General features: G+C 35.1%; 2 protein-coding genes across 7 annotated transcripts in view; one reads left to right on the top strand and one right to left on the bottom strand.

The window, feature by feature from the left end:
* LOC116460488 (24-hydroxycholesterol 7-alpha-hydroxylase) overlaps positions 1-17903 on the top strand; it is a 138499-nt gene that overhangs the window by 1633 nt on the left and 118963 nt on the right. The gene's annotated exons all lie outside the window — the stretch shown is intronic.
* Positions 1-17903, bottom strand: part of SLC25A27 (solute carrier family 25 member 27) — a 43928-nt gene that overhangs the window by 9568 nt on the left and 16457 nt on the right. For 2 of the 6 annotated variants that reach the window (XM_032141734.2, XM_032141735.2), the window contains exons 6-9: positions 17719-17803; positions 16210-16302; positions 15188-15290; positions 4793-8838 (exon numbers count right to left, since the gene is read on the bottom strand). In XM_032141734.2, coding sequence (XP_031997625.1) covers positions 8548-8838; positions 15188-15290; positions 16210-16302; positions 17719-17803 — 572 coding nt within the window. In that variant the 3' untranslated portion in view covers positions 4793-8547. Of the gene's footprint in view, positions 1-4760; positions 8839-9433; positions 10067-15187; positions 15291-16209; positions 16303-17718; positions 17804-17903 lie in introns of those variants that run through there. The other 4 variants (XR_009211246.1, XM_032141736.2, XM_032141738.2 and 1 more) reach the window with 4 other exon arrangements.

Below are 17903 nucleotides of genomic sequence, written 5' to 3'. Positions count from 1 at the left end.
TGTACTGTTAGCATCCAGTAAATCTTAACAAGAGTAAGCAATCTAACACTATGCCCTTTACACTGGAAAGAAGGAATTCATTATAAAATGGTCTTATGATCACTTGAAATTGTTTTATCATTACATGGAATAATGAATGGAGACTTTAATCCATCATCTATTTCAGGTTCATGTAGTATAACCAAACTCCTTTGTAGACCACAGGGTTGTAGATATTATGACTTACTTTTTGTATTTCATTTGTCCTCCGACCTCCTTCCATGGCTCATGGCCTTAATCCTAGGATGTCAGGGTATATCACATGGCCATTATGGGCTGATCCGAATCCTTTACCCCCATCCACCCAGATGTTTCCAATGTCCTACCTTTTCTGTATCTGGAGCAGGTAGCATTAGTTTGTTCTGTCTTGCTCTGCTGTTGGACAGGGACTTGGGTTAATTTTAAAAATCAGGTCACTGCACTGTTAAGATTAAGCTCCCCTCATATATCTCCCATACTATACTAAGCAAAATATCTTGAGTTTTATGATAAATAAACTTTCCTCCCATTAGTTTTGAGAGGCCCTTGGTTTCGGAAAAGAAGGGAGAGGGGATATTCTTTTTTTATTATTATTATACTTTAAGTTCTGGGATATATGCGCAGAACGTGCAGGTTTGTTATATAGGTATAAACATGCCATGGTGGTTTGCTGCACCCATTAACCCATCATCTACATTAAGTATTTCTCCTAATGCTGTCCCTCCCCTATCCTTCCACCCCTTGACAGGCCCCGGTATGTGAAGTTTGGGAGAGAGGATATTCTTATCCTAATACAAATACGTAAAGGATAAAGGGGGAAAGGATAAGGCCAGGAATGGAATGTGTATGACAGGTGTTTGAATACTAATATTGTGAGCCACTTCAATATTTTTTATGGAAACGATGCAGGAAAATTGGGCTAAATAAATCATACTTATTTTGTGCTATCTTAGACCTCTGTATATAGACAACTCTAGGCAGAAATGCAGTATACTTTACAGTCTATACTTTCTATACTACTAATTGACTTTGTTTAAAGTTGCTTAGAAAAATTAACATTTACTGGATATTTTTAGAAAACAATTCAAGTGAGAAATATCCTGTTAGGAGAATGAAAAAGACAAGCTACAGACAGGGAGAAAATATTTGCAAACCACACATCTGACATAGGACTTGTATCTATAATAGATAAACGACTCTCAAAACTCAATAGTAAAAAAAAAAAAACTTGAAAATAGACAAAAGATATAAAGTGGCATTTCACAGAGGATGTACAGATGACAAAGAAGAATATGAAAATATTTTCAACATCATTAGCTATTAGACAAAAAAAAAAAAAACCCACAATGTTATATCACCACATGCCATGATAACGACTAAGCTAAAAAATCGTGATAACACCAGTACTGGCAAGAATGTGAATAAACTGCATCACTTATGTTGCTGGTAAGAATGTAAAATGGTACAGCCACATTTTAAAAACTATATACTTGCCATGTGACTGAGAAATTGCATTTAGGCATTTATCCCAAAGAAATGAAAACATGCTCATGCAAAAACCTGTACATGACTGTTAATAGCAACTATATTCCTAATAACCCTAAACTGGAAACAACCTAAATGCCCTTCAATGGGTAAATGGTTAAACTGTGGTACATCAATACCAAAGGGTCCTACACAGCAATAACAAGGAAAATGAATTATTGATGTGAGCAACAACTTAGGAAGGTTCTCCGTAGAATTTTACTGAGTGAAAAAAAATAGTAAAAGGTTACATACTGCATTCTATTTTCATAATATTCTTAGATTAACAAAATTATAAAGATGGAGAAAAGATTAGTGGCTTCCAGGAGTTAGGGATGGGGAAGAAAAGGGATGAAAACGCCTATAAAGGGATAGCATCGGGCATGGGCTGATCTGTTCTGTATCTTGTGTGCAGTGATAGTTATCAAAGCTACACAAAGGTGATGAAATTGCATGGAATGACACACACACACACACACACACACACACACAAATGTGTGCTTGTAAATAAGTGACTTTGGAATCTGTGGATTGTACCAATGTCAATTTGCTCCTGGTTTTGATTGTGTACAACAGTCATAGTACATCCCTATACATTTTTTTGGAAACTTCATGAAAATCTAAAATTATTTCAAAATAAAAAGGTTTTAAAAATTTAAGATTCCAGTGTCACAAAATACAATTTTATTAGAATACACACACAGACAATTCAAGACCATATCATTACAGGGGGCAATGAGAGTAGAGAGAGCATCATAGTCTTTTGAGTTACAGCAGGACTGGCCTCCATTTGTAAGAGCCATGTGACCCAGGCAAGTAATTTACCCTCTGTTTCCATATCTGAAAATGGATATAACGGCATACACCTTACATTTGGGTTCCAAGGACTGCATGAATTAATGTAAATACAGTTAACATGTTTGCATTAAATAAATACTTGAGATACAACAAAACATAGTGGGAAAGGAAGGGCTTTAGATTTTGAAAGTCCCTGTTTATCATCTCAGGGTGACATGGATAATAAAATTTTCAGAGTTAGGTACTCTTCATCTATAAAAATGGAACTATACTTAAATATGAAGACTAAATGAGCCAATATGGGTAAAAGACCCACTGCAGGAAACATGTAATAAGTTGTAGTTATTAGTGATATGAATGAAATTAAAACTTAAAAATATGTTATCTCCTAGGATTCTTAAAGATTAAAAATCTTAAATTAGGTTTTTTAAAAATTTGGTCTATTTAGGCATAGTTTATGTACAGTAAAACTCACACTTTCATATTGTACAGTTCGATATTTTGACAAATGTTTACAGTTTTATTCCCTTAAATAGTGTCTTTTGAAGAAAAAAGTTTGTAATTTTGATGAAATCAAATTATTCACATATTTTCTTTTCTAAATGGTAGTTTATTTTGTTGTTATTGTTCCACTAAATCTTTTACTAACCCAAGGTAAAAAAACAAAACAAAACAAAAACCCACAAAAACAAACTTTCAATGTTTCTGTTTAGAAGTTTTATAATTTTAGCTCTTGTATTTAGGTCTATGATTCATTTTAAATTAACTTTTTGCAGTGAGGTAAGGGTTGAGGATTTTATTTTTATATACAGATATCCAATTGTTATATTGCCATTTGTTGCAAAGACTATACTATCCAGTTAAGTTATCTTGGTGCTTTTGTCAAAAATTAATTGACCATATGTATGTGAGTTTATTCTTTGACTCGTTATTCTGTTCCATCAATCCATATATCTGTCTTTGTGCCAGTACCCCTTTGTTTTGCTTATTTTCTAAACTGCTTAAAAGCCAATTTTAAAATTAATATGAATCCTCTTTGTTCTTTTCCCTCAAAATTGTTTTTGATTTTCTATATGTATTTTAGAATATACTTGTCAACTTCTGCAAAAAAATTTGAAGCCTGCTGGGGTTTTATTAGAATTGCTTTGTAGGTAGAGATCAATTTGACAATAATTAACTTTGGAGCAATACTGAGTCTTTTAATCCATGGACTCAGTTCATTGCTCTATTAAAATCTTTAATTTCTCTCAGTAATGTTTTATATTTTTCAGTGAACAAATCTTGTGCACATTTGTTAGATTTATCCCTAAGTTTTTAATGTCTTTATGCTATTGTAAATATTAATTTTTAAATATTTTAGTCCCTAGTTTTTCATTGCTAGTATACCAAAATATATTTTTGTCTATTGGCCTTATATCTTGTGAATTTGCTAGGACTTCATTATTAATTCTTGTAGCTTTTGGTAGATTCCTTGGGATTATTTTATATATGTAATTATATCATCTGTGAATAAAGGCAGTTCCATGTCTTCTTTTCTAATATATTTGCCTTTTATTTCCTTTTCTTGCTTTACTGCAATGGCTAAGACCTTCAGTACAGATTAAAATAAAATGGTAAGAATTGATATTGCCTTGTTCCTGATTTAAGGAGAAAGTCTTTCACCAATACAATGTTAGCTATAGGTTTTACTTAGGTCCTTTTCATCAGGATGAGGAAGTTTCTTTTTTTTTGCTATTTTGTTGAGAATTTTTACATCAAATACTATTGAATTTTATCAAATACTTTTTCACATTCTGTTGATAAATGTTTTGTTTTGTTCTGTTAATTGGGTGAATTATATTGATTTTTTAGGATGTTGAACCAATTTTGTATTCCCAGGATAAGTCTCACTTAATCATGATGCATTATACTTTATATGATGCTGGATTCAATTTGCTAATATTTTTTCACATCTACGCACAGGGATTTTTAAATTTTCTGTTTACTGTGGTAAGATATACGTAAAACAAAACTTACCATTTAAAACATGTTTAAGTGTAGAGCTCAGTGGCATTAAATATATTCACATTGTTGTACAACCATTACCACTATCCATTTCCAGAATTTTTCATCATCCCAAACTGAAACTGTAGACATTAAACAACTCCTCATTCCCTTCCCACTATTCTATATTGTCTTTATGAATTTTCATTATTCTAGTACCTCAAGTAGAATCATGTATGTATTCACTTTTGCCTGGCTTATTTCACTCAGCATAATGTTTTTAAGGTTCATCCATGCTGTAGCATGTATTTCCTTCCTTGTTATTACCTTCTTAACTCAGAACTATATCAGGACAAAACAAAACCCGTGATAACAAGCAATTAGGCACTTTAAAACATTTACTTTTAAAATAAGAATAACACAGTTTATTTACTCACATATATTCCTGTTTGTTACCAGATATTTTCAGCAAACAGACATCTTTAAGCATCTTCATCTGCTTTTATCAAACCTTCAAGTGGCTCCTGCTGCTGTTGACAATCACAGCAGCCTGCTGGGGGTAAAGTATGGGGAGAGAAAAAAATAATGTATTCCTCAAAATTCAGAAATAATAAAGCACTTGAGTGGGTAAAATGTGCATGTATATGGCATCAATGAAGGCCAAATAGTGATATAATTTCCATACATGCTTTAAAATGAAGAATAATGTAAGCACATCACATATTTATTGTTAGTCAATTATATATTATTTAAAACTATCAAATTCTCGATTTTATGGAATACCTATTAAACTGATGAAGATGATCCTTAAAAATTATGACGTTTCAAACACACATGATCATTTAAAAACATAATTAAGCATTTAATACGGTAAAAAATTTCATAAAATCAGAAGTGTTATTGACCCAACATAATCATTCTGAAGAAGAGAACAAAATGATTTAATCATGTGTATAAATGTCTTTCTCTTCACTCCCCCAAAAACCCTCTCAATTCATCAGATACCTTCAGAGTGGCTCCTATTTGAAGTTTGTAAGGGATACAAAGATGTGTTACATGGTCCTTGCTTTCAAGCAATACATCTTGTGTAGGGGACGCTGATGCGCACATCTATGTAGTAGGGGAAGCAGTGGGAGAAAGGGGGTACTGAAGATACTGAAGGCTTCAGAGAGGAAATAGTAGGTGATCATTTTAGATAACTGAGGTAGAATTTAACCAATACAAATAAAGATGAATAGGTGGTGGTGGTAGGAAGAAAGGTAGATGGAGGGAACAGAATAAACTACATAGAAAAGCAGCAAGTATAGCGCATCTGCAGGGAAATAATTAGAGCAATGCATTTCTAAGGAAGTAGGGTACAGGTATGCAGTGAAAGGTAAAAGTGAGAAAAATGGGCTGGAGTCAGATTGAAAGGGTCTTGGATATAGCATTAAAGGTTTTAATTTTTAGTATGTGTGTATATAGGAGAAATTGAAGGTGAGAATATGCCCCAAGTTGCCCAATGGAAGATGACTGTGCTTCCCTGTGAAGAATGATGGATTTCAGGGTGAGACAGTCCAGACACGTCAGAAGTCTGTATTATACTTTAAGATCTGAATAATTTTTCCCCATCTTGAAATATGAGAAAATAAACCCAAGCATAAAGAATCCTAATGAAATTTTTAAAATTCTAGTTTTTTAAACCTGACATCAATATGGCTCCCTTTAGGTATACACAGGTTAAGATTCTAGAGTTCAATCCTTCAGCTTTTTTTTTTTTTTTTTCTCTCGCAGACAGAGTCTCCCTCTGTTGCCCAGGCTGGAGTGCAGTGGTGTGATCTCAGTTCACTGCAACCTCTGCCTCCTGGGTTCAAACAATTCTCCTGTCTGAGCCTCCCGAGTAGCTGGGACTACAGGCACATGCTAATTTTTTGTATTTTAGTAGAGACGAGGGTTTCACTGTGTTGCCCACGCTGGTCTTGAACTCCTGAGCTCAGGCAGTCTGCCCGCCTTGGCCTCCCAAAGTGCTGGGATTACAAGCGTGAGCCACCGCGCCCATCCCACTTCAACTTTTAAGGAAATGGGAATTCAGAGAAGTGAAGGGACTTGATCCTAGTTACACTCTTCTGTCAGAAGTAGAACCCAAAATAGGATAAAGATCTTTAGATTCTGGGTTCAGTCTTTCTTCCACATTATCTGACATTCAATAATAATATATATTTGCTTGGTAGTCATCTTTAAAAAGTCTCAGTTTAATTGGGAAGAAAAGAATTACTTATTTTCCTTTCCAAAGAAATTGTTTTAACCATCAAGTATTAAAATTAACCATTTTTTCTAGGAAAGTCCTGAAGGAATTTGTTTTCATTAACAGAAAAATTATATGTAATTATAACAACTGTAAATAAATGTGCTTGAAAATTTGAAGATGACTGAATAACAAATTCTTTCATATTTATATTGTCCTGAATTTTTATTTTTTTATTAGCAAAGTAAAAGAGAAATTGCAGACTCATATGATAGTCACAGATTCTTTTTTTTTTTTCTTTTTTTTGTTTTTGAGATGGAGTCTCACTCTGTCACCCAGACTGGAGTGCAGTGGCGCAATCTCGGCTCACTGCAAGCTCCGCCTCCTGGGTTCACGCCATTCTCCTGCCTCAGCCTCCCGAGTAGCTGGGACTACAGGCGCCCGCCACCATGCCCGGCTAATTTTTTGTATTTTTAGTAGAGATGGGGTTTCATCGTGTTAGCCAGGATGGTCTCGATCTCCTGACCTCGTGATCCGCCCATCTCGGTCTCCCGAAATGCTGGGATTACAGGCGTGAGCCACCGTGCCTGGCCAGTCACAGATTCTTAAAACAATAAAGATAAAATTAATTGATTCATGTCATATGTAGCTGTAATCATTTTTTCTTAATAGCGAAGAAATTAAGAATATCTACTAAAGAGAGCAGAGATTTATATAAAAATGGAAGATGTATACCTACCCACTAGTGGCTTACAATCAAATAGGATTTGGAGCACTTGAAAAAGACATGTTATTCCATATTGAAAACAAACTTAATGTTATCCCTTTAATTATATATAAATTAATTCATATATAATTTATATCTTATAATTATATATGGCATAAATTGGCATAAATTTAGTCTATAATTATATATACTAATTCATTTATACATATAAAAAATTGTACATAATTAAAAGTGAGTATATGCATTTTCAGTAAGAAAAAATCATTTGAGAGGAGAAAAAATGTAGAGAAATACCACATAGAGTAGTACTATAATAAGTAAGTGAGTTTGGAATTCTTAAGTCTGTGAGTATGGACATAAAAATTACTGAAATTTTTAATCCTTTTTATTTACTGAGGATTATTTTGGAAAACAAGATGATTCCAAGTTGGCAAAAATAAGCAATGTTCCAAAATAATCAGTAGATATGATTTCACCAGAAAATTATGAATATGATTGGATAAGTATTGGGTATACTGGATTTGGTTAGATTATAGAAGGTCTTAATGTTCAAGCTAAAGCATGGTGACTCCATTCTAAAATGTATGCTAGAGACAATTCAGATTCATTTAAAATGTATGAGACATACAAATGCCATAAAGAAAAATCTGTTTTTAGAAGACTCTACTGGGTTGTAACCATGACATAAGACCCTTCCTTGGTACCTAATTAGTGAACAATAACTCTCGGTCATAATAATCATATTAATTAGGAGAACTGTGTTTTTATCCTGGCTCTGCTACTAAGTCACTCATGAGCATAAACAACTCTACTTCTCTGAATCTCAGTTTACTAACATGTGAAATGGGAAGGTTAAATTAGATAATCCCAAAGAGTCATTTCAGGTTAAAAATTCCTGAAATTCGTGTTGATCCAGATCCCAAGGAATGATGTCAGTGCGTAAGCAGTGTTTTCATCCCAACTCCCCGACCCCACAAAGAATAAAGCTAAATCAGTTGTTCACGGTCTAGTTTGGATGTAATTATTTTGATCCAGTCTTTACTTAATTTAAAAAATTACAAAACATAAAAAAAAAAAATTTTCCCTAAGTGGTTCAATGCAGAACACTTGGGAAGTTAAGCATATATATATATATATATAAAATATTTTACAATGCAATTACATATTGACAAATTCAATGAAAAAGTAGACGATCAAAATATTTTAAGAGATTAAACTTCACATTCTCTGCAACTAGAAAAACAATAAGCTACTGCATATCAGTACATGACATTCAAATATATTTTAAAGTGTACTTCCCCCTCTTAAAATGGCAGTGAGTATACATTAGTGCAACCACAAAGCACTTGTAAACTTTTTTCTGTTCAACATCATCCATGTCCATTAGAACAAATTCTGTTTGGCTGGCTCCAAGGCCTTTCTTGGGCCTGAGTTTTTCATGTTTTTCTGTGTTAACAGTTACAGCCTTTATCCATAACCGCAGCCATCCATCCAGAAATGCCCACCGTCTGAGGTTGGGAGAGCTGGTGGTATGCAGCTGAATTTGAAGAACTCTTTTACCTTTCTAAAATAAGAACATGGATTTGATTCAAAGATTGGAGACATAACTGTGTACCATAAACAGATTTTTACTTATCACTTTTTAGGCAAGAATTTTTGCTAAACTGCGTAAGAGTCAGGCCACTGGCAGTTTTAGTGTGATTTGTGAGTGCTCTCTCTGCCTCTCTGGAGCCCCTAGTATCAGGTAAGGGAGATAAGAAAGGACGCATGTCAGAGTTGGCTGACTTCATATCTATCTGCCTTGCTTCTAAAATACCAATGGAAGGCTGATGGTTAACAAAAGGTGCTTTATAAAAGGATCTATACAGCTGAGTTTTAATCAAATAAGTTGTAGTTCTTAATATATTACAGTTCTTGAGAGCTAGCAACATATCTGGGTTGTAACAGACTAGGTAACAAGGCAAATGCTCTTCTCCTTTTTCATCAAGATTCGGTGTGTGGCTGTCAGAGGAAGTCATTAGCATGTGCAGTGGAGTGCTAACCAATTAACACAGATCTAATGAGAGGGCACTTACAGAAAGCAACCTCTTTTCTTGAAATTCAAACATCATCTCAACTTGATTTTTTTTATCTTTCTGACAAGAAAAAGTACACCTTCCTTCAACACTAGGGAAACTCAAAATGTTTATTCATTAATTTCCATTCACCTCCCTTTAATTTACAATATGTACACTTTAACAATGACAGAAAAGTGAATTATCAAACTTGCATTATAAATACTGACATAACAGGTTAAATGTATTTCTTAAGCACTACGTATGTGTTCTTCCACATTCCTATCGTCTACTTCAGATCTGAAATGCTGGCTCCCTCCTGGTACTCCTCCTCTAAGCAGGCTCTTCAGCATAGAATAGCAACTCAAAGGCCAAACCTTCTTGCCCAAGGTGAAAGTGGTCAGGCTTCGATTCTTCTTTAGAAAATGCTGTGCGGGGTCTCATTGGATGGCCTTGTGAGATCCGACCAGATCACTTTTGGACAAAAAGAGGAGTCAAAGAGAACTTGGGTTTCCAGAAAAAAATAAAGTGCTGCCCCCTATAAATCAGTCTCTGTGGAATAGGTGTCTTCCTAAAGAGGTAGAAATAATAGGGGGTATGTGTTGCAGATGCCCATATTTCAATAATACTGAACACTGTATCTTTAAGGGTTGCATCTTTAGGGGTTTAAAATGGACTGACTCCACTCATCTCTCTGATTTTTTCATAAGTAAGCCAGAACACCATTGACCAAGGGGTCTGAAAGATTAACCAAAGAAGTTAGTGCATATTTCAAAGCAATTATAAATAGTCTACATATGTGCATACATATATTTGAATGACAAAGTCATTTTGCATCCACTTAGGCTGAAAACAAATATTTTGGTATTTCACCTTTGTAAAGTACTTTACAATTTACAAAGCATTTTTATGTCTTATTTATCACAGATTTCTCTAAACAACATCTTACAATAGACAGGAAAGATATTAATATCCCTGATTTTCAGATGAGACCACTGAAGCTTGGCAGTCAAATGCCTGTTGGCATGTTGTAGAGCTAGACCACAGGCTTCTGTTTTCCATTCTCAGAGTTCTTTTTATTGAACCATTACTGGCTAAAGGGCTGGGACTCAAGATGCCTGAATTCTAGGCAGGCTTTTCTATATCTTGTTTGTATATGGAGCATAAAAATAAGTCACTTTAGAACTTGAAAGTGAGGAAGGTGAAAGATTATCCTTGGAGATTTAGGTCATAAAACCAACACCTGATGTCTCACAACATTTATATAAAAATCTACATTAAATAGAGAAAAGCCCTTCTAGTTCAGAAAGGCTTGTCTTTAACTTGAATGAAAATATAGCTACATCTAAAGGAATTATAAAAGAATAAGGGTTAGAAGAAGACATAAATGCTAAAGATGTAAACAGTAAAGACACAGAGTGAAATCACAGGGTAAACACTGGAACAGAGAAAGAGTGCCTTGGATCTAATAATTCCTGTCTAATTCAGTTCTAATCAAAATTGAACAGAGAGTAGCTCTATCATTCTAGAGTAGACAAATAAGCTTAAGCAATTAGAAAATAAAATGTATTTGGTTTTGTTTGTAAAGCAATGTTTATCTCATATTTGTTTGGAAATACTGAGCATGTTATATTAGTAAACTGAGAATTCACTAAATAGTGGATTTAGGAGAATATATCTTGGTTATTTAAAGGTATGACAACATAGATGAAATAAGGAATATAAAGCTATGATGATACCATATTCTTGTGACAACAAAAATGAAGTAAACCAATATAACTGGAGTTGGATGAAGAAGGTAGAGGTCTTGGTAATCAATCTTCTTCTTCATGTTAATGACATTATAGCAACAAAATCCATAGGCAAATGAAATAAGTACTAGCCAGGGACTGAGCAAAGCAAGGTCATAGTACCTCTACCCAGTAGAAGGGATCAGCGTAGAGTTTAGCTGGATTTTGAATAGAGTTTTTAAAGAGTGGGAGATCATATAGCCAAAGAATGTGGGTGGTATATAAATGGGATTTACCAAGCCTCTGTACAGGAGTCGCACATGTGGGCATTATGTTTGCTTGCTGATTTTCTCACTGATATAGCTATGAGCACTGCAAATAATCCAAGTGTATATGAACCCATATTGTTTCTTTTGGTCTATCTTTTGCCATAAGGCTGGAGAAAAACCCGAAGCAGGGTCTGTTTTCATGCCTGCTACTGTGGAGCTGAACACATAAGAGCTTTCTTAGGTTGATTAAGTTTACAAATAAGCTCTTCCTGTTCTGACTCTGTGTTAAGAAAGTAACCTTCTGATTATTACTTGAGTACCCATATAGCTTGAATTTAGGAAAAAACACATTGGCCAGAGGACTTGAACATCTAGATCAGTTGCCAAATGTGTTGTGCAGTGTGAGTGAGCCAACTATTGTGGCCTGATCATCAGTGTCAATGAGATCAGCTGAGTCAAATCTGTATTTTCAAGGCCAATTTACTTGGAAATGCTCATGAATTAGGTTTCTGTGCTCTGGGTCATGCACTGTGGCAAGTCAACCAGGCAGTGACTTTCTGGTAATCTCTGGTGGTTAGCCAGCCTTTCTTTAAATACCCCTCCACTGCTAGGAATGTCTCTTCAATTTTAAAACTTCTGTAGCTAGCCGCAGGATGTTGAGCAAATCAGTATATTGCATTAGTAAGGAGCATAGGGTTTTGAGTGGAACAGACCTGAGGTCAATTCCCAGCTCTGCCACATACTAGCTACATGAACTTAGGCAAGCTTCTTATACTGTGAGCCATGATTTTCTTATCTGAAAAATGAGGATAATACTGCTTGTTTTGCTAGGTTCTTATACAGTTTTAAAAAGTAATGTATGTAGAGCTTTGCACATATTAAGTACTCTTTTTTCCTTATTTATACTTCCTGAGTCATATGTATAAAGACGAAGGATTAAACAAAGTGGTCCCATCCTTTGTACTTAAATATTCTACCTGCCCCTCATCCCTCCTGACCCTGATTTTGTGTTTCTGCAATGGTCTCACTCATCCTCCTAGTTGCCTGCATTAGAAACACAGGAAGTCCCATTTGCTTTTTTCTGTCCCTCACCTTCTACATATAATCAGTTACTAAGTCCTATGGAGTTAACCATAAATGTCCCTAAAATTTATCTTCTCTCCATTTCTACAGTCATCTAACTGGTTAGATCATTGCTAAAACTTCCTTTCTTATATCCTAGCTTTCAATGCATCTACTATACGACTTCCAAAGTAATCTTGCTGTCAAACAAACCTCACACATTGCTCCCGGGCTTAAGCAGGTGCTCCATAGAGTTCATCTAAACTACTAGGCTTGGCCACAAGGTTCTTCCCAACTTGGTCCTTAAGTACTTCTCTAGCCTTATCTCCTACCGCCTCCCCTATGAGGACCTATTCTTCAACCAGACTGAATTTGCTGTAGTTCTTCAAACATAACAGGCCTACACATGACATGATGCCTATGCTCATGTTGCACCCTTATATTTCTCTTGACAAACGCCTATTGATGCCTCAAAGCCCAGATCAAATATCAGCTCTGTGAAGCCTCTTGCGACTTACTAAATATGGTCATAGCCATTTCTACTCCACGATCTGTTCCCACAGAGTACTGTTCATACCACTGGTAAAGCAAGAATACAACCTCCTTAATAAGACTGTGTTATTGGGTGTCAGGCCGCCTGGGTTTGATGCCCTGAACCACTCACCTGGCCAAGCTATTTAGACTTTTGATGCTTTTTGTTTCCTTCTCTATAAAAGAGGGCTATGATAGTAACCTGCTGCACAGATTGTTGGGAAAATTCAACGAGTTAAGCCATGAAAATGATTAGCACAGTGTTGGCCATATACCAAGTGATTCAGTAGTATTTATTTAGTAATTTTTATTATTTCTGTAATTTTAACTACTTACATGTTTAACTTCTACATCTCATTGTAAGCTCCTCCAGTGCAAAGACTATGTTATTCCTCAGTGTTACCAGCACTTATAACAGTGCCTGGTTTATGCAGGCCAAATCAAAATTTACCTTTCCAGTAAGAAACAACCACAGTTTTGACATAATTTCAAAGTATAATCAAAACCACCAAAATAACATCTCAAACTCTTGTATACTTTTATCAGGTATTGCCAAGGGCTTTGGCTATTACTTTCATATTAATACACAAATACCTACTATTCCTTGATGATATCATTTATTATCAACATTTCAATTACCATCTATATGTGGAAAATGCTCACATCTAAACCTCCATCCCTGTATTCTCTCCTAAGACCTAGACCAATATATTCAGTTTGTCATCTAGACATCTCTGCTTGGATGTCCTATGGGTATCCAAAATTTCATAGGTCTTAAATCTTATTTTACCCCCAAATCTTCCCTGCAAATGATCCCCGTTTTAGGAAATTACATCATCATCCTCAGTTGCTCAGAGCAGGAATTTGGGAATGAAGTCTGACTTTTCCTTATCTTCTCCAACCTTTCTCCCATCCCCATCCAATCAGTCATGTTTCTGTTCCCTTTCTACCTCCTAAACATGTTTTTAATCCATCTTGTATTCCCACTGTCATACTCTTGTCCAAGCCACCATTCTCTCTCATATATCACTACTCCTGGCCTTTTCCCAATCCACACGACAGGCAGAACACATTTTCTAAAAATGCATATTTCTTCAAACTGGTGCCCATTACTCTTCTGGCTCATATGGTCCTTCCCAGTGTGGTGTCTGCCTCTCTGTGGTTTCACCCTCTGACTCTCTCCATGAGGTCTCTGTGGCTTGGCCTGCTAGGTTTCCTTGAACTCACCCTGCTCTCTGTCCACTCCAACTGTCCCTCTATAGAGAATGTTTTTTTTCCTGCCTTCTCTACCTGGCTAAGTCCTACTCATTTTGCAAATCTAAATTCAAAAGTCCATTCTCCAGGGAGGTTTTCTTAATTGTCAGCTTAGGCTGTACTTATTTGCTATATATTTCTATAGCACTATGCACTCTTCCCATAACATTTATCACTTATAGTTTCTTATTCAAAGCTGAGACCTCAGTACAGGGCTTTGCACGATGTAGGTACTCAATTAAAAAGATACATATAATATTACATTATATATAATTGTATTATAATATATTGTGTTAATTTTTGATTGCTTGAATTTCTAAACCTATAACTCACCCATTCTTTCAAATGTTTTAACTTACAAAAAACGTCAGCACTTTGTTTTTATTATATTTGCTATATTACTTAAACAAGTCTATCTAATTCTACATTATAGAATTAGAATTCTATATTTTATTATATTTGCTATATTGCTTAAACAAGTCTATCTAATTCTATATCTTAGTTCACTGCAATGAAAAATAACATCTAAGCCAAATAAAAATGACATAATGTTTTCTTAATAAGCAGAGTTTTGTGGTAATAAATATTAATGGGTAATGTAACATTTGCTATCAAAGTAATAAATTTTTTTGAAACAGTAATTTTTTTTTGTAGGAGAGGTCTCTAGTGTAAAATCTGTATATATGTTCCAAAATATTGTATTAAAATATGACTAAATGAAATACTAAAAATTTTACATTACAGAAAATCTATTTACTGGCTTTATAACAAGACTATCAACTTATTCGTTAATGGATGTAACTTATTTTACCTTACTCTACCACAGAAGGCAAGATAACTCTGAGGAGAAGTGAAAGGAAATAAAAGAAGATTGAAAAAAGAAAGAAAGGACCTTGATTTGGGGGGCAGGGCCATGCTTCAAACCAGAAGAGAAAAGGGAAAATGCTTATAAATTAAAAGCAATTTAAGTACAAAGAAAAAAAAAAAAACAAAGGAAGTAAACCTAACTTTACCATTCTCAGCCAAGATGGTAAAAAGCCTTTATATAGACTCATGAATCCTTCACCTTGAACAGCCTGAATCAAGCAGTCAGTTGATGATTTGTACAAAAGTCCCCTACAAAGGAAACAAGATCCTTTTGTTAATTTTTTTCTGTGTAAAAAAAATATATATATATATATACATAAAAATTGTCTAAGGAATCTTATAAAAATTAAATATTGGCCGGGCGCGGTGGCTTACGCCTATAATCCCAGCACTTTGGGAGGCTGAGACAGGCAGATCATGAGGTCAGGAGGTGGAGATCATCCTGGCTAACACGGTGAAACCCCGTCTCTACTAAAAAAATACAAAAAATTAGCCAGGCATGGTGGCGGGCGCCTGTAGTCCCAGCTACTCAGAAGGCTGAGGCAGAAGAATGGCTTGAACCTAGGAGACGGAGCTTACAGTGAGTGGGAGATCACGCCACTGCACTCCAGCCTGAGAGACAGAGTGAGACTCCATCTCAAAAAAAAAAAAAAAAAAAAAAAAAAAAAATTTCTGCTAGTTTAGAAAAATATTTGTGGTTCTACAGATACAGATAACTTGTTTTGATCTTAAAAATATTTTCAAGGTTAACTCTTCTGATTCATGCCACCCTTGGTCTTACACTTAGAATTCACTCTATCTTTTCCAGAGAGAACATACTATTTCATATCAAATCAGATTCTCCATGTTACCTACTCAAGTCATAAGCGTCTGAAGAAAGTGCTCTATAAATTCTCAGCAGAATATGCTTTCAACAATTCTTTAAAAACAGTAAAGTCATAATAAAAACTTTGTGTCTAAATAATATGATTGTTAATTAGCTTATCTCCCCAAATGCATGTAACACTTTTTCATCAAAGAGCAGGTAATTGCATAAAAACAATGCTCTCAATTTTCTCAAAAAACACACAAATACATTTCTATCAATAAAAAATACAGAGATGCATCTTTAAAAAACAATGGTATTACAGACATTCAAGCACATGGATACTGAAGACTTTTTACCTACCTTCCTTGTTTATCTCGTGGTTGATTCATTATTCTGCTTTTGATGACATCGGCTGGTGTTCCCAGAATAGAAGCTACCAGTCCAGAACATAAACTATAAATACAAATAAATGAAATTGAAAGATGATATGTAGTAGTTTCTAGCTTAGGAAAGGGAATGTGGTATTCAGAAAGAATATAATACTAAATATATTCTTATAAGCCTCATAATGCTCTTTTTGCTTAAAATTAATGCTAAATTAATTAAAGAGGTAGAAAAAAACAAAAAGAATGTCAGTCAACAAACAGGCATTGTGCACCTGCCGGTGCCAAGCATTTTTCTAGGCAGTGAACAAGACGGGTAAGACCCTGCCCTTGAGGAGCTTATACTTCACTTGGGAAAAGGCAGAAGTGAAATAAATAATTTCAGAAGCTGACAAAAGCTATGATAAAAACACGGGGAAGTGTGACAGGGAGCAACTGGGTGGCAGGTAGTCAGGGAAAGCTCCTGGGGTGACAGCAGAAGAACTGAGTGGTTACAAAGGACACATCTATATGAAGACCTGAAGGAAGAATGTTACAAGAAGACAGAACAGTACATGCAAAAGCCCCGAGTCAGTAATACTCTTGGAGTGGTTAAATTCACATGCGTGCGCGCATGCGCGTGCACACACACACCCCACCTCCAAATATTTGACTTGACGCTACTACACTTCCAGGGTTGTCTACTTTTAGGGTCATCTAAATAGCATAGGAAGTTTTAGAATTTGGAAACAAGATCAGAAGCTAAATGAAATCACTATAATGTCAAGGACAGTAACATCTATAAAATAAGTCATTCTTTTTTTTTTTATATTTTAAAGGTAGTTTTATTATATCTAGAGACCAATAAAATAAGTCATTCTAATGGATAATTTGAAATTGTGTTGCAAAGAGATCAAGGTACTGCTCCTTCCTGGAGAGCCCTTCTTCTTGTCCCTTTCTGTGAAGAGACACAGTCTTTCAAAACTCTTGTCTATTTCTACCTCCTTTGTGGATCCTTCCAAGTGGTTATGTTTTTTCCTTCCTCTGAACCCTGTAGTAACTAGTTGCTTCCTTTTAGCATTTCCTGTAGAGTGTTTTTATATTTGTCATGTTTTCCTGGTTGGTAAGTTCTCTGGATAGGAATTGAATTTACCCCTTTGGTGCCCACCACAGAGCCCTGCCTAGTGCCTTTAACATAAAAGGCACTCAAACATATCTGTTGAAATGAGTTGGAGAGTCCATCATCATAGCCTGTTCCTGGGATGGCCCCATCAAGGTGCCAATATTTTGAGAGGTTTAATCCGAAACATCCTACAACTTTGTCTGTCTCTTCCCCATTCTTACTGCAAGAAACTTTAAGACATTTCTCTTTATAAATGTACTCTTCTCTAAAGGTGATGCCAGTACAGTCCCAATCAAATGAGCCTAAAGAATTTATGCCAAATATGAAAGAAAAAGTGATACAAAAAAAAACCACAAAAAAGAGTCCAACTAAAACAATCCTTACCTTGATAAACCGTGAGTCATGATATTGTCCTCAAGTGGTGTATTCAATACCAAGTAGTGTTTCACTGTATCATAAGTGGTTAAATCTGGCAATGGAAAAAGTTTAAATATTCATCAGTCAACAGTGAATGTCTTTTGTGTCAAGAATATGCTAGGCTTGGGGCAGGAATGTGTACCAGGATGAAA

The sequence above is a fragment of the Hylobates moloch genome, unplaced genomic scaffold (genome assembly GCF_009828535.3).
Source record: "Hylobates moloch isolate HMO894 unplaced genomic scaffold, HMol_V3 SCAFFOLD_20, whole genome shotgun sequence".
Lineage (NCBI taxonomy): Eukaryota > Metazoa > Chordata > Mammalia > Primates > Hylobatidae > Hylobates > Hylobates moloch.
This window is presented reverse-complemented; position numbering and strand designations above follow the sequence as displayed.